This window comes from Galeopterus variegatus, unplaced genomic scaffold (genome assembly GCF_000696425.1).
Source record: "Galeopterus variegatus unplaced genomic scaffold, G_variegatus-3.0.2 Scaffold137, whole genome shotgun sequence".
In the NCBI taxonomy this organism is placed as follows: Eukaryota; Metazoa; Chordata; class Mammalia; order Dermoptera; family Cynocephalidae; genus Galeopterus; species Galeopterus variegatus.
Genome location: NW_007726248.1, coordinates 346,306 through 372,250, shown reverse-complemented (window position 1 = coordinate 372,250; position 25,945 = coordinate 346,306). Strand labels below are relative to the sequence as shown.

At 44.4% G+C, this 25,945-nt stretch overlaps 1 protein-coding gene across 1 annotated transcript in view; it reads left to right on the top strand.

The window, feature by feature from the left end:
* UBR4 (ubiquitin protein ligase E3 component n-recognin 4) overlaps positions 1 to 25,945 on the top strand; it is a 131,752-nt gene that overhangs the window by 89,435 nt on the left and 16,372 nt on the right. Inside the window, exons 72-97 of the mRNA XM_008589484.1 lie at positions 619 to 706; positions 976 to 1,169; positions 2,619 to 2,858; positions 3,296 to 3,434; positions 4,178 to 4,303; positions 4,423 to 4,551; positions 5,388 to 5,731; positions 7,380 to 7,470; positions 7,780 to 7,864; positions 8,017 to 8,144; positions 10,950 to 11,079; positions 11,192 to 11,349; positions 12,095 to 12,204; positions 12,684 to 12,825; positions 13,199 to 13,280; positions 13,588 to 13,761; positions 15,599 to 15,720; positions 16,781 to 16,978; positions 17,697 to 17,777; positions 20,251 to 20,338; positions 20,826 to 20,953; positions 21,862 to 21,969; positions 22,454 to 22,573; positions 23,325 to 23,515; positions 23,982 to 24,155; positions 24,526 to 24,625. Coding sequence (XP_008587706.1) covers positions 619 to 706; positions 976 to 1,169; positions 2,619 to 2,858; positions 3,296 to 3,434; positions 4,178 to 4,303; positions 4,423 to 4,551; positions 5,388 to 5,731; positions 7,380 to 7,470; positions 7,780 to 7,864; positions 8,017 to 8,144; positions 10,950 to 11,079; positions 11,192 to 11,349; positions 12,095 to 12,204; positions 12,684 to 12,825; positions 13,199 to 13,280; positions 13,588 to 13,761; positions 15,599 to 15,720; positions 16,781 to 16,978; positions 17,697 to 17,777; positions 20,251 to 20,338; positions 20,826 to 20,953; positions 21,862 to 21,969; positions 22,454 to 22,573; positions 23,325 to 23,515; positions 23,982 to 24,155; positions 24,526 to 24,625 — 3,670 coding nt within the window. The remainder of the gene's footprint in view (positions 1 to 618; positions 707 to 975; positions 1,170 to 2,618; positions 2,859 to 3,295; positions 3,435 to 4,177; positions 4,304 to 4,422; positions 4,552 to 5,387; positions 5,732 to 7,379; positions 7,471 to 7,779; positions 7,865 to 8,016; positions 8,145 to 10,949; positions 11,080 to 11,191; positions 11,350 to 12,094; positions 12,205 to 12,683; positions 12,826 to 13,198; positions 13,281 to 13,587; positions 13,762 to 15,598; positions 15,721 to 16,780; positions 16,979 to 17,696; positions 17,778 to 20,250; positions 20,339 to 20,825; positions 20,954 to 21,861; positions 21,970 to 22,453; positions 22,574 to 23,324; positions 23,516 to 23,981; positions 24,156 to 24,525; positions 24,626 to 25,945) is intronic.

Here is a 25,945-nt window from a genome sequence, read left to right as displayed (position 1 = left end):
TTTTTTTTTTTTTGTCTTTTTCCGTGTCCGGCAACGGATCGCAACCCTCAGTGTCGCCCCCGTACTGGACCGGGACTGGCAACGGGATCGCAGCCCTCGGTGTTGCTCCCGCGCCTCGCTCAGCCAGTGAGCGGGAACCGGTCTGCATGTGGGATCCGAACCCTCGGCGGGAGCGCCACCGCACTTCCCAAGCGGCGCACTATAGCAGTGCGCCACCGGGCCGGCCCGACAGTTTTTTTTTGACTTAGTAGTGAATGTGCTTTAAAAACAAAACTTTATTGAGATATAATTTATATACCACAGAGTTCACCCATTTTAAACATATAGTTCCATAATTTTTAGGACATTTAATTATGACTCTTCTTTGAGTCAAATTTAGAGCATCGTAGGATTGCACTGAAGGACAGCTCAGAAACAGGAAACATCTAAGGTCAAATAGGTGAAATTTCTTTCCTGTGACTTCTGAACCTTTTGGGATTTCTCATATTTCCTTGTGTTTTCATTAGGGTAGGGCTCACTGTGGGGGATATTGAGCCATGGCTTTGTCATTGTTTCTTTGTGAAGCTCAGTGTTTCCTAAAATGAAGGTTCTTTGTGCTGAGACTGGTTTCTTTCTCAGCACCTTGTCTGGCTTAGTGGAGTTTGATGGCTATTACCTGGAGAGTGATCCCTGCCTGGTGTGTAACAATCCAGAAGTGCCGTTTTGTGTAAGTAACGTCTTTCACAAGGACTGTCCTGAGGCTTACAGGTCCAGAGAGTTTCTCATTTCCAGAGATTGGTTTCTGTCTCATAGATGTTTCTTTCCTAATGGTCGGTCACCAGTAGTATGGATCCTTATCTGCCACACTTGCTACTTTGAATACAAACTTCATCCATGGGTGAAGAGTGGGTTACATTGATGAATTTTGAAGAAGGTGGGACGAGCTGTTGTTAGGCTTGAACTAATCCTGTGTTTCATGTGTACTTTTGTATTTAGTATATCAAGCTGTCTTCCATTAAAGTGGACACACGGTACACCACCACCCAGCAGGTTGTGAAGCTCATTGGCAGTCACACCATCAGCAAAGTGACAGTGAAAATTGGGGACCTGAAACGGACCAAGATGGTGCGGACTATCAACCTGTATTATAATAATCGTACTGTGCAGGCCATCGTGGAGTTGAAAAACAAGTATGGGCTTTTCAAACTTGGGGAAGGGGTAGTGGGTTTATAAGGCTCAACACCAGTTGCTGGCTTTGGTTCCTGGAATGGGGTAAAGCAGCACATCCCTAGAGGCCTATTATGTCCTCTTAGCTGCTTCATTTATGATGGAGGGACAAAGAACACCAGTTCCTCAGGGTGTCGACAAAGAGTATTTTAAAATTAGTCTGGAGGAGCCCTGGGGGCCTGTGGAAGCTCTTCACCAGCTTGCTGTGGGAGGGGAAGTTGAGTGAGGGGGCCTCCATACCTCCTTCTCATCCTTATTTTAACTAGAGCAGTTATATTCTTATATAAAACCTTCTATATTGGGAAGTAGATGTCATTTCTTGGATTAAAACAGCTACACTCTTGCTCATAGAGCAGAGAGTATTTCTCAAGAAGGTTCTCTAGTACACATTACTTCCATTTCTACATGGTGCCTTCCTCTCTATCTGCTGGTGTTGGGTCTTCCTAGCTCATGTGTTCCAGTGTCTGAATCAGGGCATGTCGTATATGAGCCAAAAGAGGCACTACCCTGGGTTATAGTGTTGACTTTCACAGAGATAGATCTCTTTTTGAAGTTTCTGACATTGTCGTTGGACAGAGAACATAGGCAGATGCTACTTAAATATTATAACTTGGCTGGTGTACCACATCAACAAATATCTGTAGCTCTAAAGGAAGTTTTCTCTATTTCCTTTGAAAAGCAAAGTTGACACTGGTGACCTGAAAGTAGAAGCTGCCCATTAGGGTGACCCATTTCCCTCCAGAGGAGGTGGATATGATTTCCCGTTGTGTTGAGTCAGCATAGCCAGTGGTAGACGGTATGGCCTCACATCCCAGCTCTACTACCTATCTCTGTGACTTCGGAGAAGTTGTTTAACCTTGATTTCCTTAACTAAAACAAAGATGAGTTCCCACTTTCAAGGTGTTATATTAAGGATTAAATAAGTTAATCACTCACTCCTAAATTATTACACGGCTTTTCCTTTTATGACTTTACTTAGCACTTGTTCCAGACCCTGGTTATGTTTCTCTGCCTCTCTAAAGCAATCTTGCTTTATCCTTCCAAGGTAATTGTCATGATGGGAACTTGGTGGTAGTCATCATCATTGTACCTATTGGGATTATAGGCTTCAGTGTGGCCTACTTTTGGAGTAATGTCTTCCCTTGACATGTGCCTCTGTAGTTTTTCTGGACTTCCAGAAGTTATCACATAAGCCCTTGTGTGGTCTATGCTTTTTTACAGAGAAAAGGTAGTGGGAAATTTTTAAAAATTAGTTTCCTGTTTTTTGGGATATTTCTTTAGAGTAACCACTTAATTGCTTTAGAAAAACCCATAGGGCAGTCTTTCTCTTCGTCTCATCAGACCATCTCACTGAGGGTTAAATGAGAGGATCTCCAGCCCTCTGACCTTCTATCTGATACTGTTTCTCCTAGGCCGGCTCGCTGGCACAAAGCCAAGAAGGTTCAGCTCACACCTGGGCAGACAGAGGTGAAGATTGACCTGCCATTGCCCATTGTGGCCTCCAACCTGATGATTGAGTTTGCAGACTTCTATGAAAATTACCAGGCCTCCACAGAGACCCTGCAGTGCCCACGCTGTAGTGCCTCAGTCCCTGCCAACCCAGGGGTCTGTGGCAATTGTGGAGAGAACGTGTACCAGTGTCACAAATGCAGGTAAGCCAGTGGTTGTCCCTCAGGCCAGGGTCATGCACACTCCCTTTGTTTTTCTGTAACAGTCTCAAGTGTGGGCAATTTCAGTGTCTGGTGCCCTCACAAATCTTAGAGGGTTATGGGTATATAGAATGGGTCAAAGGGTAGAGAAGGGGGCGGGGGAGAGGAGGGAGGTGGAAGAGTGGTGTGTGCATGTGTATATTTGTGCTTGCCTGTCCCGTGGCAGGGGTGTGGGGCTGGGAGGGAGGTCCTTAAGTTCAGTTCTGGGTCTTTCTTGTTACCTGGTTGCTTAAGTTATTTTCACCTTTTTGTTATTGTCCCTTCAGTGGTCCCTGTAGTAGTTTCTAGAGTATAGATGTGGCACAGTCCATCTCCTCAAAGTCACCCCTACCCCACCAAACCTCTGCTGCCTCACTGACCCAAATGCTTTGGTTCTTCAGATCCATCAACTACGATGAAAAGGATCCCTTCCTTTGCAATGCCTGTGGCTTCTGTAAATATGCTCGCTTCGACTTCATGCTCTACGCCAAGCCTTGCTGTGCAGTGGATCCCATTGAGAATGAAGAAGACCGGAAGAAGGTGAGGCCAGATCTGGCTACACTCAGGGCAGTGGCCTTGATCTAAACTTCGGGCAGAGCTGGGGCAGTGCAGTGTGCTTTTTCTTCTAGTCCAAGGCTTCCTCAGCTCAGCACCATTCAGGGCCCAGCTTTAGAGTGGGAGCAAAGAATGGCATAAGATATATTGGAACACATGGTTTATGTAGGATTTTGGAGAAGTGTTGGTTGGTAATGAAACTAGAGTAGCTCAAGGAGGAAATAACTTTGGATTTGGAAGGGTAGAAAGAAGTTGGACAACTTGCCCTGCATTCATTCCACAGACTGCTTCATTTGAGGCTATTGGCCTTCCCCCAGTACTAACTCATCTAGGGGCTGGTTCCCAGCCAGTGTGGTGTGGTGGATCTGGATATTAAAGGACAGTGAAAGGGAGGACCTATTGGGATAGCAAAAGAACGTTTGGGAGTCAGAAGGACAAAAGTTCCAATTTAAAAAGCAGCTGTGCTTTATAATACTTGTGTGACCTGGTAGTAATTACTTCTCTCAGAATTGTATTTTATTGTATATCATATATGTATATTGTATGTTCTTAAAAATAATATACATACCTCACAGTCTTATTGTGAAGGACAGAGGAGAGGGAATGTGTGAAATGTTGTGCCTGACCTATAGGAAATGTTTCAGTAAATGGTTAGCAATTAGGATTACTCAGGGAAAGTCATTGTGCTTGAAAAACCTTCACACAGGTCCTTGTCTCTTCCTGTATAGGCTGTTTCCAATATCAATACACTTCTGGACAAAGCCGATCGAGTGTATCATCAGCTGATGGGACATCGGCCACAGCTAGAGAACCTGCTCTGCAAAGTGAATGAGGCAGCTCCAGAAAAGCCACAGGTAATCCCAAGCTAAAAGGAGGATTTAGAGAGGGCTTTGGGTTATAATCAGAAGACTGGCCCTGGAAGAGATTATTTCAGGGTAGAAGTCTAACAATAACTTACCTCTTGGGATTGTAGGATGACTCAGGAACGGCAGGGGGCATCAGCTCCACTTCAGCCAGTGTGAATCGTTACATCCTACAGTTGGCTCAGGAGTACTGTGGAGACTGCAAGAACTCTTTTGATGAACTCTCCAAAATCATCCAGGTAGAGAAATGGAAGCAGCTTTTGAATGTGTTTTGTTGGAGCATTATCGATATTATTTTCAAAGCAGTCCTGTTGCTCTTATCCAGCAATTCAGTTCTTGGTATTGCACTTGCCCGGTCCAGCTAAAAAGGCAGGCAGAATGGTTGTACCAAAGAGCATCTTTCTCACTGTGGTTTCTGGCACTTGTCAGAGAGCTGAGTTCATGCTAGAAAACTCAGGATAATAGAGATGGGAGGTCAGCATTTGGTTTTTTTGGCCATCAACAGCCTATCTTTTAGAAGAAGAATTACTGGTTTTAAAATATTAAGTTCCAAGATTCTCTTCTCTCTTTTTCTGAAGTGCCATGTTTGCCTGGTGGAACGATAAGGGTATACCAACTGCAGTTAGCCAGGGTGGGCCATGTGATGGTTGGAGTGTTACAAGCCTAATCTCCATGGGATGGGAGGCTGGCTGCAGACGGTGGAGAGCACAAGTTTACCTCCTCCCCACAAATTGCCAGTGTGCCAACTTTGCTACATGTGTGCAAGTTTTCTGACCTTGTCTGTTCTTTAAGAGACAGCGTTAGTGGGAGTTAAGAGCATGAGCCTGCAATCAGAGTCAGTTCTGACTCTGACTCTTACTTTGGACAGGCCAGCTGGCATGGCTCACTGTAAAATGGGGATAAAGTTTCCTCCTCTGTAAAATGGTGACAAAGTATCTGACTTGTAGGGTTATTGAGAAGGTTCAATTTTATAATGCATGCAGAGTTTTTTTTTTTTCCCCAAAGCAAAGCTAATTTTCTAATTACTCCTTATTGTAAATGCTTATTTCTTCCACTTTTGTCTTTTTGTTCTTAGAAAGTCTTTGCTTCCCGCAAAGAGTTGTTGGAATATGACCTGCAGCAAAGGGAGGCGGCCACCAAATCCTCCCGGACCTCTGTGCAGCCCACATTCACTGCCAGCCAGTACCGCGCCTTATCTGTCCTGGGCTGTGGACACACCTCCTCCACTAAATGCTATGGCTGTGCCTCGGCCGTCACAGAACATTGTATCACACTCCTCCGGGCCCTGGCCACCAACCCAGCCCTGAGGCACATCCTTGTCTCCCAGGGCCTTATACGGGAGCTCTTTGATTACAGTCTCCGCAGAGGGGCCGCGGCCATGCGGGAAGAGGTCCGCCAGCTCATGTGCCTCCTGACTCGGTTAGAGCCTGCATCATGATTATAAGCCTAGTAGTTCCTGCTGACTACTGGGGTTGGTGGCAGAGACAATGCTGGGAGCACTAAAGGGGCAGAGAATTGTGCTTCTCACTGCTAAACAGGTTAGGTAGCTTACCAGAGAGGAGGAGTGAGATGATAGGGTTAGGGTGTAGATGAGCAGACTTGAGGAGCATTGAAACCCAGGTTTTTTTATAAATGGTATAGTTGGATTTTACTTTGTTGGTTCCAGTGAGGAACACTGAGAAAACTGTCTCTAAGTCCTGGTGAGGAAGGAGAAGGGAGTGACTGGACCCTTGGACTCACACAAAAGAAGAGAGTGGAGCAGTGGGGCCTAGGGATCAAGAGCTTGGACTCTGGATCTAAAAGACTCAGGCTCAGTATCTGATACTTTGCACTACATGCCTTGGACAAATTATTTAATTTCTCTGAGCTCCCATTTTCCTCATCTGAAAAATACTGATAGTAGTAAATGGTTTAAAGGCTTGTGATTAGGATAAATGAAACATTTCAGTAAATAATAACTCATGTTTGCTGAGTACTTAGTATGTACCAGACACTACACCCAGAGTTTTATGTGGATTATTCACTGAGTATATGGCATACATTCTGGAACATGTTAGGTGCTTGATAAATGTTATTTGCTATATTATTTATTCACTCACTTAACAAGTATTTATTGAGCATCCCCTGAGTGCCAGGCACTGTTCTAGACTCTGGGGATACAGTGGTAAATGAAGTAAAGTCCCTGCCCTCATGGGGCCTACATTCTAGATGGCAAGAACTGCAGTAAACAAATTATTACACAATATAATATCACGAAATAAGATTGTGAAGAAAAACAGGCAGGAATAGGGACCCTGATAGTAGGAGGGCAGGCTGTTTTGGGTAAGGTGGTCAAGGAAGATCTCTCTGAGGGAGGTGGTAGTTGCACAAAGTTCTGTGTGAAGGAAGGGAGCGAGCCATTCCAGTGTCTCAAGCATGAGAGGCAGGCGTGTGCCAGGAGCACTGGGGAGCGACAGGGAGGCCTGTGCAGCTGGAGAGAAGGCTGCTGTAGGAAAGCACAGGGAGAAAGATTAGGTCAGCATTTCCAGGGGCCAGATCCTCTAGGGTCTTGTGGGCTATCCTAGGACTTTGGGTCTTATTCAAAGTGTGTTGGGAAGATGTGATATGGTTTATGTTTTTGTTATTATTAATAATAATAGAAACATTATTACAAAGGAGCATAGATAGGATATGTGGGTGCCTTGTGGGAAGCGACATGGAGGCAGTTGAAGAAGATGAGGAAGTTGTGACACAGCCTGAGAGTGGACCCCTAGGTTTTGGAGACTAACACATCAGATAGCACCTGGGGGCTGTGCAGCCTTGGGCGTGGACCCTGTGCATTGGTGCTGCCCTTCCTTCAGTTAGTGTCTGTTCCCAAGAAAGGCCACTGTGACATGCCCTGTTTTATTGCAGACCAGGTTTTGTGAGGCTAAAGCCATCATCTTCCCCCTGGGAAGGAAGTAGCAGATTTTAGGCTAGGTGGTCCAAGATATTGATTTCACTTTCTCTGGGCTCCTTCAGGCAGAAAGGAGGGTCACAACCAATTGTGAATGACAGGCTAACAAGTTCCATTTCTTTGCCTCTCCAGAGACAATCCAGAAGCCACCCAGCAAATGAACGACCTGATTATTGGCAAAGTCTCCACAGCCCTGAAGGGCCACTGGGCCAATCCCGATTTGGTGAGCAGAACTAGGCATTTTCCCCAACTCCTCCCTCATGGTCTTCCTGTGTTCCCTCAGCTCCTCCATCCAGCCTCACTGTGTGGCTGAGGAGGGAAGGAGCAGCACACTTGCAGGGTCACATCCCAGAGTGATCTTCCCAGGTTAGAAAGCACAGGGGTCTCCATCTCTCCGTTTCCTCCTGATTAGGCCACCTCTGACCAGATAGTTAAGTTATGAGTCTCTGTTTGGAGCCTGGACCTAACCTTGATCCTTGCACTGACCCTTCAGATCCTTCTCTACTCATGTCTCTTCCTGTTGGCCTTCTAGGCAAGTAGCCTTCAGTATGAAATGCTGTTACTGACAGATTCTATCTCGAAGGAAGACAGCTGCTGGGAGCTACGGCTACGCTGTGGTGAGTTAGGGGCTTTTCAGAGAAAGAAGGCTCCTAGGCGCGGTCCTGGCACCAGAGGGGAGAGGAGAAGGGAAAACGACACTTACATAGCCTCTGTTAGGACATGTGTGGTGTGTTGTGATTGTGACTCTGCCTTTCTTGACCATTCGCAGCCCTCAGCCTTTTCCTCATGGCTGTGAACATTAAGACACCCGTGGTTGTTGAGAACATCACCCTCATGTGCCTGCGGATCTTGCAGAAGCTGATTAAACCACCTGCTCCAACTAGCAAGAAGAACAAGGTAGTGGGCCAAGTGGGAGATTCTAAGAGCAGGACAGGTCAGCTGCCCACCTCACTCCCTGGCCAGGGAATGCCCTGCCATGCCTCTTCAAGTTCTCTGCCTTACCTTGAGCCCACCTGGCCTGGATGGGCACCAGTGCTACTTTTGCCTTAGTTCAGCAGAGAGGGATTGGGACTTTTCAGAAGGAGATTTAGAATAAGATAACCGTGAAGATGTAAAAGCATAGTGCAAAGTCCTGTGAAGGACTGCCTCTTTCTCCAGTGATGTCAGATGACTTGTGGCTCCCAGAAAGCACTGTGTTCTTTTCTACCCTTGTGCCTTTGCACATGCAGTATTGTGCAGTGGTAGAAATCCTAGGCTCTGAAGCAGGCTTCTTGAGTTCAAATCCCAGCTCTTTCATTTACTAGCATTGTGACATTGGGCAAGTTACTTATGAGTTTCTCTATGAAAAGGAAGACAGTCTCCACCTTGAAGTGTTGTGAAAAATAAGTGACTTAATGCTCAGAACAGTGTCTGCCTGAATTAGTTCTTAATAAATGTTAGTAATGGCTATATGCTGTTTTCCCTACTTAGAATGTTCTCCTCTACTTTATTAGCTGCTGCTTAGAAGATCTAGTTCTCTACTGGGCTAGTTGTCAGTTCCTTGAATCCAGGGACTGTCTTATTAATATCTTTTAGCATATAATAGTTGCTTAGTAAATTGTTGTTAAGTGAATGAATATGACCAGGTTTTTAATCCTAAATAACTGTAGATGAGCCACAGGTTGATTTGCTTGTACCAGCTTGTAGAATATGCAGGCTGTAATTCTTTCTCTTGGCCATCTCTGAAGCTGTCTGTCTCCAACTCACCCTTGTCCTTCTTTGGGCCATTCTGATTCCTGGTCCATCCTGATGGACTATCCCTTGGTGGGGAACAGAGTCTTCATGGCAGGAAGATAGCTTTCTGAGTGATAAGCACTAGGGGTTATGGTTAGGGAGGAAGCTGGACATTGAACAATTTCCTTTTTTTCTTGCCCATGTCTGCCCATACAGTCCTCAGAAAAGACAGGACTTGGGCAACCTCTTTCCTTTCCTTTGATGAATGAAGGATTATTTCCTCTCAGAGCTGATTTCCAGCAAATAAAATCGGCCTTTGGTTGAAAGAGGAAATTCATTCCCACATAACTCATTTTTTCCACAGTGAGAGGCAAAAGGAGATTTTCCCAGACTTACTTACCTTTTAAGCACTGAGGCCCAGTGTTAATATTCCCATTTTGCTCAGATTTAACCTCAAGAGACCAGTAGTTCTCAAAATTTGTCTCTCAGACCCCTGGGTATTCCCAAGACTTTTCAGGGAATCTGTGAGGACAAAGTTATTTTTAGAATTATTCTAAGACACTGTTTGCCCTTTTCACTCTACTGATTTTTGTGCTGATGGTGTAGAATCCTCAGTGCTGGAAGAGCCAGCTGGTGCCTTAGCAGGAAAAGGCGGTGGCACCACACTGTACTAGCAGTTCCCACTGCCATGCGCTTTCATCTGAGAACATCCTTGATGAAGCAGTACCAGTCTCCACTCTTGAGTACCTTTTAATGCTCAGTGTGCAGAATGGGAAGTACACAAAAAGCGACCCTGCTGCACCTGTGAGTACCATGGTTGTCCTGAGGAAAAGAAACCGAGCCAGCTGCGTGTGTGCTTGAAAGAATGACTGATGGGCATATGGGGGCGGTTCAGGCTGAGGTACTTAGGTGACATTTTCTGCAAAAATGAATGAAATGAGCTTGTCACTTTAAGAAGAATTGACATAACTCTGTGAACCAGTATTTTTTAAATGACCAATGCATGTTACAGCATCATGCTGGGCAAAAGATGAACTTTAGCGTAACGGACTATGAAAAGTTTACTGGTGTGGTTTCAGAGTCCACATTACAGCTAATCCTTAAGAACCTGTAATTTGTTGAACTTTGGTGTGGTAGCAAAGGAGAAAATCCACGATTAACTAAAAAAGCTATTAAATTATTCTTCCCTTTTCCAACTATATATCTGTGAGGCAAGATGTTTTTCATACCTCAGCCAAAACAACATATCACAACAGTTTAAACACAAAAACAGATATGAGAATTCAGCTGTCTTATTAAGGTAGTCATTAAATGATTGTCAAAAATATAAAACTCCTTTCTCTAATTTCTTTTTGTTTTGGAAAATGTAAAAAATGTTATTAGGTTAATAAGTAATGAATTTATTTTTTCTTATTTTAAAATGAATTGCTAACTATTTTAAGAATTTCTCAGTTTTAATTCTTAACAGGATAAATATTGGTAGATATAACTGTATAAACAGAAGCTCTTTGGAATCCCCAGTAATTTTTGAAGAGTGTAGCAGGGTCCTGAGGACAAAAGTTTGAGAAGCACTGGCTTAAGAGTGCTGTCTGGGCTCTTTGCTGTGCGAGCCAGCTCTTGTTACTAACAGTTCTTTACATTCTGGAGATGGCTCAGTGACCCCTTTCAGGTTTATGCTTTGGGAAACTGCAAATCAGCCTTGGGATAGGAATTAGTGCATGTGGCTACAGGATTGTCCGTAGGAAGCCAGCAACTTCTCACGCACAATAAAAATCAGTGACCTTAAGCGCAGCATGGAGATGCTTCTGCTAAATTGGATCAAAATGGTTTAACAGGAATACCTATTTGGGCATAAAAGATATGCTTGTTTATCCTCTTGATCTTCTTGCCTTTGCACATCATCCCTTGGGGTGCCAGTGTCATTCTGTTGGAGCTGTAGCTTGGGTGTGCTCTCAGGCTCTCTCACTTTGCTCCTCTTGCTTCCTCCAGGATGTCCCTGTTGAGGCCCTCACCACAGTGAAGCCATACTGCAATGAGATCCACGCCCAGGCTCAGCTATGGCTCAAGAGAGATCCCAAGGCATCCTATGAAGCGTGGAAGAAGTGTCTTCCTATCAGAGGTGTGTCTCTCTCTTTAAGATGTGGGGAACCAGTCTCTCCTGCCCCTGTCCTGACAAGCCCCCCTTTTCTATCACTGTTAATTACCTATCCCTGCATCCCTTGGCCTTTCAGGGATAGATGGCAATGGGAAATCCCCCAGCAAATCAGAGCTTCACCATCTCTATTTGACCGAGAAGTACGTGTGGAGGTGGAAACAGTTCCTGAGTCGTCGGGGGAAGAGGACCTCCCCCTTGGATCTCAAACTGGGGCATAACAACTGGCTGCGGCAAGTGAGTGACCATCTCCCAGGCTCCTCACACACTGTGCCCTGGCCCCCAATGCTGAGCAGTGTATGTCTGCCCCTCATCACATGTCTCTTCTGCTTTGTCTTCTTTCTCTTTGCTATTCTCGCTTCCTCTCAAATAGGAAGCAGGTAGAGGTTCTTGGTTGCAGCCACCAGCATAGTGGACTGGCCAAAACAGAACTTCCTCTGCCTTTCTTGTCAAGCTCCTCGTGCTGTCTGCTCTCCTCCCTGACTCCCTAAAGGAATGAAACTTCAGTGCCTATGCTTTCCTCTTCTCCTTCCATCTTTCATGTCTTCTGCTGTCCTTCGCTCCCTCTTCTTTCTAGTTAATGTTTTAAAGGGTTAAAGTAACTATATGTTAGAAGATCTATTTGTTCATTGATATGTGAACTAGGAAATACTTGGTTTACATTAAATGAAAGTATTTAGCATGTAGATGTCTGCAGAGTCTTTGCTAATGAAAATCCTTGCTTGTCTTTTTTCCTACTTCAGTCATCTTAGGTATGTTCTCCAAATTACTTGATGGAGAAATCTCCATAGAGAAGTAGCCTCTTTCCCAGTGTACAACAGTCAGGTTTTGTGTTAGTTGTTGATTGTTACCTTTAACCTTTTCCTCAAGAGGTTCCCAGAGGACTTCTTCCAGATGGGTGGCAGTTGACTGTTCCCTGCTGGGGGCCTGGTGGACAAGGCATCGTTTGAGCCTGGGGCCTCCCCTCTCCCATGTCTTGCAGGTACTCTTTACTCCAGCAACGCAGGCTGCACGGCAGGCAGCCTGCACCATTGTGGAAGCTCTTGCTACCATCCCCAGCCGCAAGCAGCAGGTCCTCGACCTGCTCACCAGGTACTATTTGGGGGTGGAATGGGGAGGGTGGTTAGACTTCATCTAGAGCCTTTTCCTCTTTCCTGGGGGAATCCATAGGTCAGGGTGATGGATGCCACATCTGGGGGTGTGTAACCATCTTATTCGATGTAGAAGGCCACAGAGAAAACAAAGTATTAAAACGCTGGATTTTAGTGGTAGTAGTAGTAGTAGTAGTAGTAGTAGTAGTAACAGCAGCAGCTAATATTTATTGAAATCTTTTGAGCACATAAATGTTTGGCAAGCATTCCCTGTGGTGTGCATTATCTTATTTATTCCCTGTGGTGTGCACGGAATTCTTCCCAAGTGTGGGAAATTCCCAAGTGAAAAGTCTGGAGTTTTCTCAGTCATCCTCTCTCCACCCTGTAAAAGGGACAGAGAGAGATGGACAGCAGAAGATGGAAAGAGAAAAGGGGAACTGTTGGGCTTCTCTAACAGTGTTCTGTCCCTCTTGATGGCAGTTACCTGGACGAGCTGAGCGTAGCTGGGGAGTGTGCAGCTGAGTACTTGGCTCTCTACCAGAAGCTCATCACTTCTGCGCACTGGAAAGTCTACCTAGCCGCTCGGGGAGTCCTGCCCTACGTGGGCAACCTCATCACCAAGGTATCCCACCCCAGTGACCAGGCGCGCCGCCTTCCCTTAGTGCTCCTTTCATTGTGCTCTGATGCAAACTTTGTGGGGTTCTTTTTTACTGAGAAAACACATTTGTTGAAAAGATTATTTTTATGACTTTATTGCATTTATCGTATGGCCACAGCCATCTGTTGGAGGTGTGCAGGCTGTTTCCAATTTTTAAGCAATCCTCTCACAGCAATACAATTGTCCCTGGTTTCTTGGAGAGAAGTTCTGCAAGGTTTAGAATAAGAAGATGTGACTACTGAGTGTCTTTGGTTGGTGCTGCCAGCTCCTGGGACAGTGGTAGAAGTGACTGGTATTGTTAGCAGTGCTGTCACACTGTGCTTGTCATTCTGTTTAGGAAATAGCCCGTTTGCTGGCCCTGGAGGAGGCCACACTGAGCACTGATCTGCAGCAAGGCTATGCCCTCAAAAGTCTCACAGGTAGGGGAGAGTGTGTGGCCCTTCCTTTAGGGCATCCTTGGTATGTTTCAAGGACTGACCCTTAGTTCCTTGGGTGCTGGCGTTCACTCACTTCCCTCTTGTATTGACTGTAGTGCAGATTTAAGCACGGCATATTTCTCCTTATGGATGTGTTTACGTTTTTGAGCTATTGACCAGTTCAGTTCATTGAGCATCTGCTCTGTGCCATGCACAAGGATAGATTTTTCCCTGCTTTTGAAGACACCTACCTTCCTTGCTTATATTATCATGCAGAGCTCTCGCCGCAACTTTTTTCCTGTCTCCACAGGCCTGCTTTCCTCCTTTGTTGAGGTGGAATCCATCAAAAGGCACTTTAAAAGTCGCTTGGTGGGTACCGTGCTGAATGGATATCTGTGCTTGCGAAAGCTGGTGGTGCAGAGGACCAAGCTGATTGACGAGACGCAGGATATGCTGCTGGAGATGCTGGAGGACATGACCACAGGTAGTACTGCCAAGCGGCCTGGAACCTGGAGCCTGGGGCTGGCTAGTGCATTAGTCTGATGTTCCCAAGTTCTGCAGAGCCAGAGGAGGGGTGGCAAACATCTCCCTGCATTCAAAGAAAGAAACTCATCTCTCAAGAGTATTGGTTCTTGGAGTTGTAAGTTCTAGAGCTGGGCTCAGTCACTTTGGACTTTTTATTTGAGCTCATAGAGCAGGATAAGGTCAAGAGTTTTCAGATCTGTCTTTCATCAGTTATGGAAAATTCTCAGCCACTATCTCCCTAATTGCTTCTGCTCCATTGTCTCTCCCTCATCCTGTAGAACTCCATTTGCACTGTCATCGATATCAATTCACCTCTTTTTCGTAGTGTTCATCTCATTGTATGTTTATGCTGCATTTTGGATAATTTTTTCAGTTCATTGATTTTTTTCCTTCAATGTGTGTAATATGTTTATTCTAACCATTGAGTTCTTACAGTTGTAGATTTTTATACTCTTGTTTCTTATTCACATTTCTCATCCCTTTTATAATCTTTAATCATATTAAACATATTTGTGTCTGATAATTCTAACATTTGCAATATTTGTAGGTCTGATTCTGCTGTTATTCTGGCTCTTGCTCATTGTGTCTTAAGTCATGTTATATTTTGTGATTTTTGACTGTGACCTCATATTTTTGAGGTTTATCTGTGGAAGTTCTTTAGGACTGAGTCAAAGATGAGTTTATTCAGAGAGGATTTATAACTATTCTTTGAGGCACTGCAGGGCACTGCTGTCCCAGATTTACCTTCAAGGAAGTTCTGAGCTTCACATTTTTTAGACCTCCTAGGTAGTGTGAGGTTTGAGCCATAAACCCTTATGTGGGGATAGGTTGTTATGAGTTTTCAGAGATCCCCCCCCAACTCAATTCCAAATTTTGAGAGACAATTTCCTTCAGTTATTTGTTTAGGAGAAAGGGAGAGCTATTTCTAATTGATCCTTATACTAAGAGTATAGCTCTTTTGGGGTGTCAGATTTGTGTTTTTTGAGGGGGTGGTGGTTCCTGTGAGACTCCTCTACCTCAGTAGATTTGAGGCTTTGTATACAGCCGTCAAATCCAGCCAGGCCATGGAAACCAAAGCTCACGGAAAAAACCACCTTCAGTGTTTTGCTTATCCACTTGGGTTCCTGGTTTCTCTTAGTTTTTGGCTTTTGATTTTTCTTTGCCAGTGTGGCAGTTCACTGCTACATCTTTATTCAACATTCAAAATTGTTTTTAAGTGGTGGGGATAGGTCAGAGGACCTCCTATGCCATATTGCCTGATATGGGGTCCTTCTGATGTCATTTTTATCCTGCCATGCTGAGCTGGTTTGTGACCTTGTCAGTGGAACCCCTTTAAAGACCATATTTCCTCCCCTTCATGTGACTTGAAGTTGTCTTTTTGGCTGTCTTCCTAATCTTCTAGAACAAAGCTTAAAACTATAACTTACCTTTGATTTGACTAGAATACAGTTAGGATTATTATTTGACGTTTTGTGAGTGCCTGTTTTGAGTAAGATGTTGTTAAATGGAATAAGGCATTGTTCTTAAGAAGGTTTTATCCTTAGAGCTAGAAATACACACAAGTATGATGCAGTATGTTGACTTGTGCATTAAAGATTTTAAATTGGATGTGGTCTGAGTATAAAATCAATCACCCTAAAGTTTCCAACTGAACTATTGATATTGCTGCGTAGGGCATTTAAAGGCTTACTGGGCAGAAAGAAACCGTCAGTGATGGTACTTCATTTAAAGTCTCATCTCAGTTTCTGTGGGTGAAGCTCTTTCTTAACTAAATTGGCCACTTTGATTTCTGGCAGGTACAGAATCGGAAACCAAGGCCTTCATGGCTGTGTGCATTGAGACAGCCAAGCGCTACAATCTGGACGACTACCGGACTCCTGTCTTCATCTTTGAGAGGCTCTGCAGCATCATTTATCCCGTAAGTAGTGTGGCGTTTCCCATGGCACTCAGGTGTCAGCTTGAGCCACTTTGCCATTAAGCCTCTTGGTGATTCATTATAGCCTTGATGAATCTTACCAGCACTGGGCCGTTTAGTTAATGTTTTAGGGAGATCCACTGACATAAAACAGAAGCAACCTCATAATTTTCCTATGTTTAATGTTGAGAAATCTAATGACTTTTATTGGTCTATTTCCTAGACTCAAGGTCAAGATTAGCTTTTTTTTTTAAAAAAAACTAGGTCCAAATTTCCATTGCCAAAATCCCATTGCTTATCAACCCAACAATGAGTTGTGGAAGAAGCGATTTTGACCTAGAGTGTAAAGACTTTCACTCACTTCCTTCTTCCCCCCGCCCCCGCCTTATTTTGCACAAACATGCAGCATGTGTGTTTTTTTCTTAAGCTGAGCTATATAGAAAAACCCACTGTGATCCAAAAACCCACTCCTGCTGATGAGAAAGGATGAAATATGCCAGTACCATCAGTTAATGATGAGAGGTCATTGGGTTGGGCATGAATGTTGTGTCATATAGAGAAGCCCTCCTCTTGACTCCAGGATCATCATTGATGAAGTCATCTGGCCCCAGATTCGTTAGCATCATATGAGATGAGCAGGAGGAGAAGGAAAGCTCCCCAAACTCCATTTCAGTAACGCAGCTTTTGTGTCACTCCTTGTCTGCTTATTGCATTAGCTTTTCTCTCCTAATCCACCCTTGAGTTTCAAGAGGCGATGCTTGATGTTTAAGGCTATTTGAACTATATTTGGATTTTTTGTTTTTGTCTTTTTTTTTGGTGCTGTTGTTATTCAGATTCTAACTGAGGTTGCTGTGGGCACAATGCAGAGTACTAATCACTATATGATCATAGCCTATCTTTGGATTTTTAAAATTACTTCTGAGCTTCCTATCCTTTATATCTTTAAGTGTGTACAAGGATTGAAAAGTTTGGTGTTTCCCTCAGAGTGTCCATAGAATAAGATAGCATGGTATAAATCTCTGCCTCTGCCATTCCTTTGTGCGTCTTTGTCTCTGTCCTTTAGGAGGAGAATGAAGTCACTGAGTTCTTTGTGACCCTCGAGAAGGATCCTCAACAAGAAGACTTCTTACAGGGCAGGATGCCTGGGAACCCGTATAGCAGCAATGAACCAGGCATCGGGCCACTTATGAGGGATATAAAGAACAAGATTTGCCAGGACTGTGACTTGGTGGCTCTCCTGGAGGATGACAGTGGGATGGAGGTAATGAGCACAGGACTGTGCTGCTGGGTTAAGAGCGTGGGCTGGGATCCAATCCAGGTGCTTCCCCTTAGTGGCTGATTAACCATGGGCAGGTAGCTTGCTTTAGCTTCCTCATCTGTAAGTTGGGGTTAATGATACCGGCCTTCCTACCTCACCTGGTGTTAAGATTAAAAGGGCTCTGCCTAATGCCTGGCATGAAGTAAGCAAATGGTTAGCGGCTATTGGTTATAGTGGTGGTGAGTTTTTATTATTATTGCTGCTTTTGACAGAGGCTTCCCAGTGGTTCCAAGTTGAGGTCCCCAAGTACTGGCATTTTAGCCCCTCTGCAGATTTATGGCCCTGTATCTGATACCTTCTGGCAGACAACCTCTAGGGTCTGGCGTTATATACATGATGAAAGGCATGTTGGGTGAAATAGAGAAAATTGCTTTTTCTGGTGCTGATCCTGAAGTGGACTCAGGATAGGAGAAGGTCCTCCGCAGGAGTTTCTGAGCTGGAGTCCATGGCTATGTAAAGGGTGTTTGTAACCCTTGAAATTGTGCACACAATTCTGTGTGTTGTGTACATGTACAGTTTTTGAGTGGAATTGTTGATGGAGAGGTCCATGATGCACAAAACTTTTGAGTTTTGAACCACTGCCATAAAGTGCCCTTTGATATTAAAATTTATTTGCCTTACAATTATTTGCAATAAAAGCCTCATCTACTTTTCTGTTCAGCTTCTAGTGAACAATAAAATCATTAGTTTGGACCTTCCCGTGGCTGAGGTTTACAAGAAGGTCTGGTGTACCACGAATGAGGTAGGTGCTTGTTTTCTTGTTTGGTGGTGTGGTTTTACTTTTGACTTACACAGACTTGTATCAGCAGGAGCTGTTGTTAATCATCACTTAACCTAGCTTGTAGCAGCACTTTTATGAGCTTTACTTCCCCTATTTGAAGTTGTGTGGAGAAAACTGATCATCTTTTCCTCCTTTGGAGGCATCTGAATAGTGAAGCTTGAGGAGCTTCAGAGCATGAGCATTTCCCCTCTGTGCGCAGCACAGGCTGGCTGTGCAAGTCCTCAAGCCCCAAAGGTTCAAGGCCAGCCAGTGTCTGAAGATGCACTGTGATGGGGACCCTCACTGTCTGGGGCCCTTTTAGGATGGGCGTGTCTTAACTAAGATTAGTTCTCAGCTTTTATGGGCCTGCTAATTTTTCTAGTAGCTGTGTCAAGGAGCATCGTTTCTGTTTTTACTAATTATGGAGTTGAGACTCCAACAGGCAGTATTCTTGAGGAGGGGAAAAAGGAAATGGTGGAAGTATGGGGTGCTCTGGTCCTTCTGGTCACCTCAGTGCCATTTGTCCATTATGGAAGTCTTACAGATTCCACTTCACCTTTCCCTCCTCTTAGTCTCTCTCTCTCTTCCTTCCTTTCCTTTCTTCCTATGTCCTTTCCTTCCGCTCCATTCTCTCTCTTACTCTCATTCCTAATCTTTTGTTTCTCTTAGCAAATGAATCAAATAGGTAACTTCATTATAGAAAACTAGTGAATCAGTGAAACATGGCAGACTTTTCTATACTTAGTTCCAAATGTTTCTATAGAGTTTAAGAAACTAAATTAGCAGCTTGCTGTAGGTACATTTTGTCTTTTAGTTACACATTTTTGCCTCTCCTTTTTGTTCTCCTGCTGTGCTGGGAGTCCTGGTCCTTGTTTATTGTTGGTCTACTGCCAGCTGGGTAGATGGTAGCACTATTGGCAGAGAGACAGGCAGAAGACTGTCTCAGCCAATGCATCTTGTCACCAATATGTTAGCATCAAAACAGAACAATATAGATTTAATCCCTGATGTGCATAAAAAATTAAGACCAAGCGTCTGTGAGCACTCTTGTAAATGATGTAGTGAACCCAAAGAATACACATGAACCATGTGCATTCTTTTGAACCATGAAGCAAGATGGAAGTTGAGAACCATTTGCCCCTCACACTGATGTGCTTAATGCACTGAGGGGTTCTTCTGGACAAGAAGCTTTTTATCTGGGCCTTCGACTTCCCTTCTCTACTTTCCCCTCCATTTCCTTGATAAACAGCCCATATCTTTAGCTACTGACCAGAACCTGTTCTGTTTTCTGTGTCTCTATTTGTCTCTGTGGTTGGGCTCTCTCTGCAGAGTTCCCATGGGGCTTCCATAGCTGGAAGCAGTTCTGGAACTGGCCTTTCTGACAGGTTCTCTCCCTCCGGGGTTTACTCTCCTTTAGCTGAGCTTGTGCTTGGAGGCAGGCAGCTTGAATTAGTGTTGGTACCTCTTCACCCACCTAATTTCATATAGTGTGGCTATGAGCTCCCATTTCTCATCTCCAAAATGAGAATAATGTAATATGTTGGAGTGCCTAGTACAGTACCTGGCACAGAGTGAACACTTAATGATCCTCCAGTTTAGTAAAGTTGCTATAATCTAGTAATTTGCAAGAGGCTTGTTTCTAATCATTCCAATCAGGTTCTGGGTTTTAGCTTGAAGAGATTTGGATGAACCCTCTCCTTACTGTATGGTTATATGAAGACCTAAGAATCTCATTGGCAAAGATTGATGTTTTCTCTTTTTTTGCTTTTGATTCCTGAGACTTGATTCGAAGCTCTTTGATCTAAATGATCTTGCTTGTCCTGAGTAGTAGTCCCTGTTAGTTAGAGAGGTTCTACTCCTGAGGGAATACAGGCTTGGAATTAGACCTGGGCTGGATAACTTTGGATAAGCTGTTAACCTTGTATGAAAGGGTAATATAAAGTGCTTAATTCACGTAGGGCCTAGCATAGAGTAAAACACTCAATTAATAATTTTTATACGGAGCCGACCCCGTGGCTCACTCGGGAGAGTGCGGTGCTGGGAGCACAGCGGCGCTCCGGCTGCGGTTTCGGATCCTATATAGGGATGGCCGGTGCGCTCACTGGCTGAGCGCGGTGCGGGCGACACCAAGCCAAGGTTTACGATCCCCTTACTGGTCACCAAAAAAAAAAAAAAATTGTTATACGTATTACATAGTGTTTCAATAAAATTGGATGAGATGTCTGTAAAATACTTCACACAATGCCTAGCCTGTAGCAGACACTAAAGAAAATTAGCTTCCTTTCCCCTAAGTGAATTGCAGTGTGTTTGGATTCTAAGAGATGTTGTGGTTAAGATCTTGTAGAAAAATAGAGGTTCTGCACATTACTGAGGCAGTAAACAAGACCAGGTGTCAAGCCGTTTGCACTTTTCTGGGCCTAAGTACAAGTACCTTTCTCCAATTTTCTCTGCTCAGGGAGAGCCCATGAGGATCGTTTATCGGATGAGGGGGTTGCTGGGTGATGCTACTGAGGAGTTTATCGAGTCGTTAGACTCTACCACAGGTATGGTCTTTGACAGACAATGCTACAGATTGAATTTGAGGCTTGGGATTAAAGAGCAGGTCACATGTCAGGACTTACGAGTATTCTCAGTAAATACTCTCTTGTACCTCTGCATCAGAATGGGGAGGATATTACTTCTCCAACAGGGGAAAAATATAGGCCTCTATGGCCTGATCCAGACACGTCCGGGAGTTGGAAAAAATCAACCTTTTAGGGAAAAATGCAATTAGCAACCTACTTGACTTCAGATTTACTTTAGCTTAGTTTTTTTTTTCCCCTCCATTGATGACAGTGGTGCTTATATTCCCATGTTTGACTAAATAATTGTGATTTACTCGAACCTTGAAAAAAGCTCCTATTGGTAGTGAGATAGTGTAGTTTAGTGTCCAATATCAGTCTGAAAGAGGGCTGTTTTGTTCTGGGCTCTCTGTTTTATTCTCATCTTCACCTTCCCTTCTGTTTCTGCTTGGCTTCCCTTCTCTCCCAGATGAAGAAGAAGATGAAGAAGAAGTGTATAAGATGGCTGGTGTGATGGCCCAGTGTGGGGGCCTGGAATGCATGCTAAACAGATTGGCAGGGATCAAAGATTTCAAGCAGGGACGACACCTTCTAACAGTGAGTTGGGGACAGCAAGGTGGAGACCAACCTTTTGGCTTTGCAAGAGGCCTCTGGCCTCTTGTGGCCATCATGCCATGTAACCCTAGAGGGCAGCATGGTGCCACAGACCAGGGCAAGCCAGTGAAGGACCTGGCAGCTTCCCTGAGCCCTCTACATCTTAGGCCCCCCCCAGGTCCCTCTTCCTGGTCCACTCCTCGCAATAAAACAGTGTGATGGCAGCCTTCTGTGATGGCTCTTTAGTTATCTGTGGAGCCAATGTCTGATAATTTTTTCCCAAATAACAGCACTTAAGTCAGTCATTATTATCATTATTATTTTATTATTGCATTTTAAGTGGAATTTTTAATGTAACTTATTTCTTGTATGGTAGGATTTTGTTTGGGTGTTCATTCAGCTATCTTGTCAGTAAGGATTAGAGGCTTCCAGAGGCACCACAAGCATTTTACACTTCTTTTCACCCCTCAGGGTATATGAGAGCAAATATTGTGCCTGTGTTTTAAATGATCTTCTTGATCCTGAGTTTCCACAGCCCATGAGCTCTGGGATCATTCTGTTTACTATTAATTCAGAGTCTAAGTTAGTGCTGGGATTTCCCCAATACAATAGAGTGTCACCTGTTCCATTAAGAATTGGGTGTCACTGCCACAGTTTCAGAGATAGTAGAGATGTACCCAGCCCACAGGAGCTACCTCTGGAGCACATTGCTATTTGAAATGCTAACCTGATAAGGGAGCCAAGCCATTTTACTGTGTCCCCTTAAGGTTCACTTCTCCCTGCTGTCCTCTGCATTTCACGAAGAGCGCCTGCTGATTGTATATGACCCCTCTTAGACATTTCTTTCCTGCTGGTCCCCACATCTTACACTTCAGATGGTGTCATGGGTTTTGACTGGCTTTTCTTGTCAGGTGCTGCTGAAATTGTTTGGTTACTGTGTGAAGGTTAAAGTCAACCGGCAGCAGCTGGTCAAGCTGGAAATGAACACTTTGAACGTCATGCTGGGGACTCTAAACTTGGTAAAGAATGTGGGCTGCAAATGCTGAAGAGTGGGCCTTGGAAGTCCCGGGTGGGGGAAAGACATCTCATTTCCTCTGGGCTCAGATGAAATGGACTTGTGGCTTCTTTAAGCCCTTCATCTGTGCAGCTGACTGCTGTGGAGGCTCAGGTCATTTAGCTGGCCCTTCTCCTGTTTGCTCACCCCCATGCTACTTCCATGGCACCCCAGAGCTGAGTTCAGATCAGAGACAAGGACGGCAGTCCCCAAAACAGTCCTGACTACACACCAATGGAAAGTAGCGTCCCTCTTCTTGGGGCAGCCAGGAAAGAGATCTGAAACATCACATTTTCACTGTCCTCAAAAGCCCACGCGCTTTTGTTCCTCTTAGAACACGCATACACGTGCATACACATAGTCTCTGAGAATGAAGGTCTTGAAGAAGCAGAAGCCATGTGAGTGGCTCTGGCTTTATCCTGAGAGTGACTGGCTCTCTCCTCCTATAGGCTCTGGTAGCTGAGCAAGAAAGCAAGGACAGTGGGGGTGCAGCTGTGGCTGAGCAGGTGCTTAGCATCATGGAGATCATTCTAGACGAGTCCAATGCTGAGCCCCTAAGTGAGGATAAGGTAAGTGGGGCCCAGTCCCTCCATCAACAGACACTGGGAGCCTGCACTGTTTCAGTACCAGCAACAGGCTTGTTTGTTTCTGGCTAAGCTCAACCAGGGATGACTGAACCTGCTCAGGTCATAGGAATGGCAAGGCTCAACTAATAGTGACATCATTGCATTGAAGCCTGAGATCTTTGAATTCAGAGGAAACAAAGCTGCTAAGGATATTCTTTCACTCAGAAGCTGCTCATTAATGGAATCCCGGCATGTCCCAACTTATAGACAGGGGCCTTAGTCCAACCTTTCATTTCACAGTTGAGGAAACTCCAAGTCCAGAGAAATTAAGTGAGCTCTTCAGTGTTATATAGTCGGTTACTGTGGAATCAGGCCTAGAACCCAGGTCTCCAACCCCTGTTCAGGTTCTCTCCATTGACTGCTCCTCTCACTTCCTCCATTCTTATAGATGCTAATGGTTTTGCTAGAGCTATGACCAAATGAATGTCCAGCCGTCTACATTCTCTTGGAGGATTGGGGGGAGGATTATATTGGTATATTTTGACCACCTGAGACTATTAACAGAACCATCACAGAAACTCAACCTAATTTATCAAGTGAAACATGCTATTAATTCTCCAGGAAGTGCTGAGACACAGTTCTTCTAGGGCTACTTCTGGTGGCTTTGATGGAAGTGGATGACCTTTTGGGATCACTTGCTGCAGCCACAGACATGACCACGTTAATGGGCCTTTCACCCTCTTTTCTGTTGTAGGGCAACCTCCTGCTGACAGGTGACAAGGATCAACTTGTGATGCTGTTGGACCAGATCAACAGCACCTTCGTTCGCTCCAACCCTAGTGTGCTCCAGGGCCTGCTTCGCATAATCCCATACCTTTCCTTTGGAGAGGTGGAGAAAATGCAGATCTTGGTGGAGCGATTCAAACCGTACTGTAACTTTGATAAGTATGTTGCTTGGATTTCTTAAAGCTAAGTGAGAGTCCCCACAAAAATTCTTAAATAGCTTTGTGAGACTAAGGAGGAATCTCCTGAATTTCTGTTAGATTTTTGTGCACCTATTCTGGCTTTTAAGGGGCTCAGTCTAGTTGGTGAGTCAGTAGTTAAAATATATTGTGTTAAAGTGGCGGTTTTCTAGACAGAGAAGGTGCAGTGGTTAGTGAGATGGGCAAGGGGTATGACAAAATGGAGGGAGTCAACGTATGCAAAAGCATGAGAAGGCAAGAGAACGTTGTGAGTTTGGGAGACATAGAAGGTAAGAGGGAGAGTGATAGGAGTCAGAAGACTCTTTATGTCCTGTTAAGGAATTTAGACTTGATCCTATAGGATGCTGAAGATTGTTAACCAAGAAAATGACATGATCAGTTTCTGTTCTGCCTTTCACACCCTCAGACTCTTAGCTCTTTCCTCCTAGGTATGATGAAGATCACAGTGGTGATGATAAAGTCTTCCTGGACTGCTTTTGTAAAATAGCAGCTGGCATCAAGAACAACAGCAATGGGCATCAGCTGAAGGATCTGATTCTCCAGAAGGGAATCACCCAAAGTGCACTTGACTACATGAAAAAGCACATCCCCAGTGCCAAGAAGTAAGAAGCCCCTCCCTCAGAGTGCCTGCTTGCCTTTTCTTTTTCCATCATTATCTTGGCGTAAAGCTTCATGTGTGCCCTTTTGCCCTTCTTGGGGCCTCCATCCCCTTCTGGAAACTATCAGGGTGACCACTCAACCACTGCAGAGCCCTTTGGGGCTAAGGGAAAAGGATGGCAGCTTGTTGGTTTCTATTAAGAGTACTCATTTCTATCTGGCTTCTCAGCTGGGTGTTCATTGTGATTCTTTTTGATACTCTTGGAGGGTCACGTTTAAACAAGTACTGGGAGTTTAAACAAACTAGAATCAACAACTGGTTTCTAGGTAGTCTTTGCTTTTTGGCCTGCTAATAAGCCTTTCTTTGCTTTGCAGTTTGGATGCTGACATCTGGAAAAAGTTTTTGTCTCGCCCAGCCCTGCCATTTATCTTGAGGCTTCTTCGGGGCCTGGCCATGCAGCACCCTGCCACTCAGGTGAGTAGCCAGCAGGCAGGTGGACCTCATTCTACAGATAGGACATGTAGTGTGAGGGAATGGGAACTGTATACTCTCTTCTCATCTACCACAGACTGAACAACTATAACCGCCTTGATTTACCTTGATACGTGACTTGCCCTAATATGTAAGACTGCTAGAGTAGTAAAGGAATCTCATTGTGTGCAGAGAGGAGGGAGTTATCTTTATGGTTTCTTTATTCAAGTCATTCTTAGGTAGGGCTTCATTATCTTCTTGGTCAGCTGTGCAGCAGTTGAACTGTGAGGGTATGGCTGACTAGTGTGTAAAACAGTTTGGATTTCTGGCCACACTCACTGGGACATTTGTAATACCACCATTGCCATTTTCTGCTCTGCCTCCAGTAGCTGAAAACTTTGTTTTAAGGGAGGCCCACCCATTCCACTGTGCAGCTCATTCCTGATCTCTCCCCACTGGGCTGAGGTGTCTGCTAACCCCCTCAGAAGTCCTAACTGGCCCTAGAGAGGTGAGCGGGGTTGGATTTTTTTTTTTTCTGATCAAAGTTTTAATTTTGAGGTAACTGTAGATTTACATGCTATTGTTAACAAATAATACACAGAAATGGTATGTAACCTTTACCAAGTCTTCCCCAGTGGTAACATCTTATAAAACTATAGCACATATCCTAACCAGAATATTGACATTGATACAGCCGAAATAAGGGACAATATCATCACCTCAAGGATCTCTCTTGTTGCCCTTTTATATATCCTTGGAACATCTCTATTTTGTATATGAATAAATCAAGAAACCAAGTTGTGATTTGGCCAAAGGTAACACGATGAGCTTAGAACTCAAATCAGCTAGTTTCCAGGCTTATTCCTAATTACTAAATTGAATTATTTTCTTTAGAGTAAGGCTTTATCTAGTTAGATGCTACTCCAAATTATCACAGGACTATTCTTGGCCATACACTATACAGCAGACACAACAACAACTCAGCATTAACACTTCTGACCGTTCAGTATTCTTTCAACATGTCTTTACTGAGCACCTATTGTGTGCCTGATCCTGTGCTAGGCTGAGACACTGATGAACAAGACAGCCACAGTCCGTGCCTGCCAGGAGCTTACTGTCTGGTGGAGTATATAGGCAAATGCACAATAATGACCAAATGATGAGATAGGTGCAGTGTGGAAGGGGTCAAAGGAAAGAGGATTTTTAAGAAGAGATCACGACACCTGCAAAGGCTCGGAGACAAAAGAGCTTAAAGCCTTCCAAGAATTGAAAGCAGTTGCATATGGGAGGTGAGGCATGGCTGGAGCTGATGAAGGAGACAGA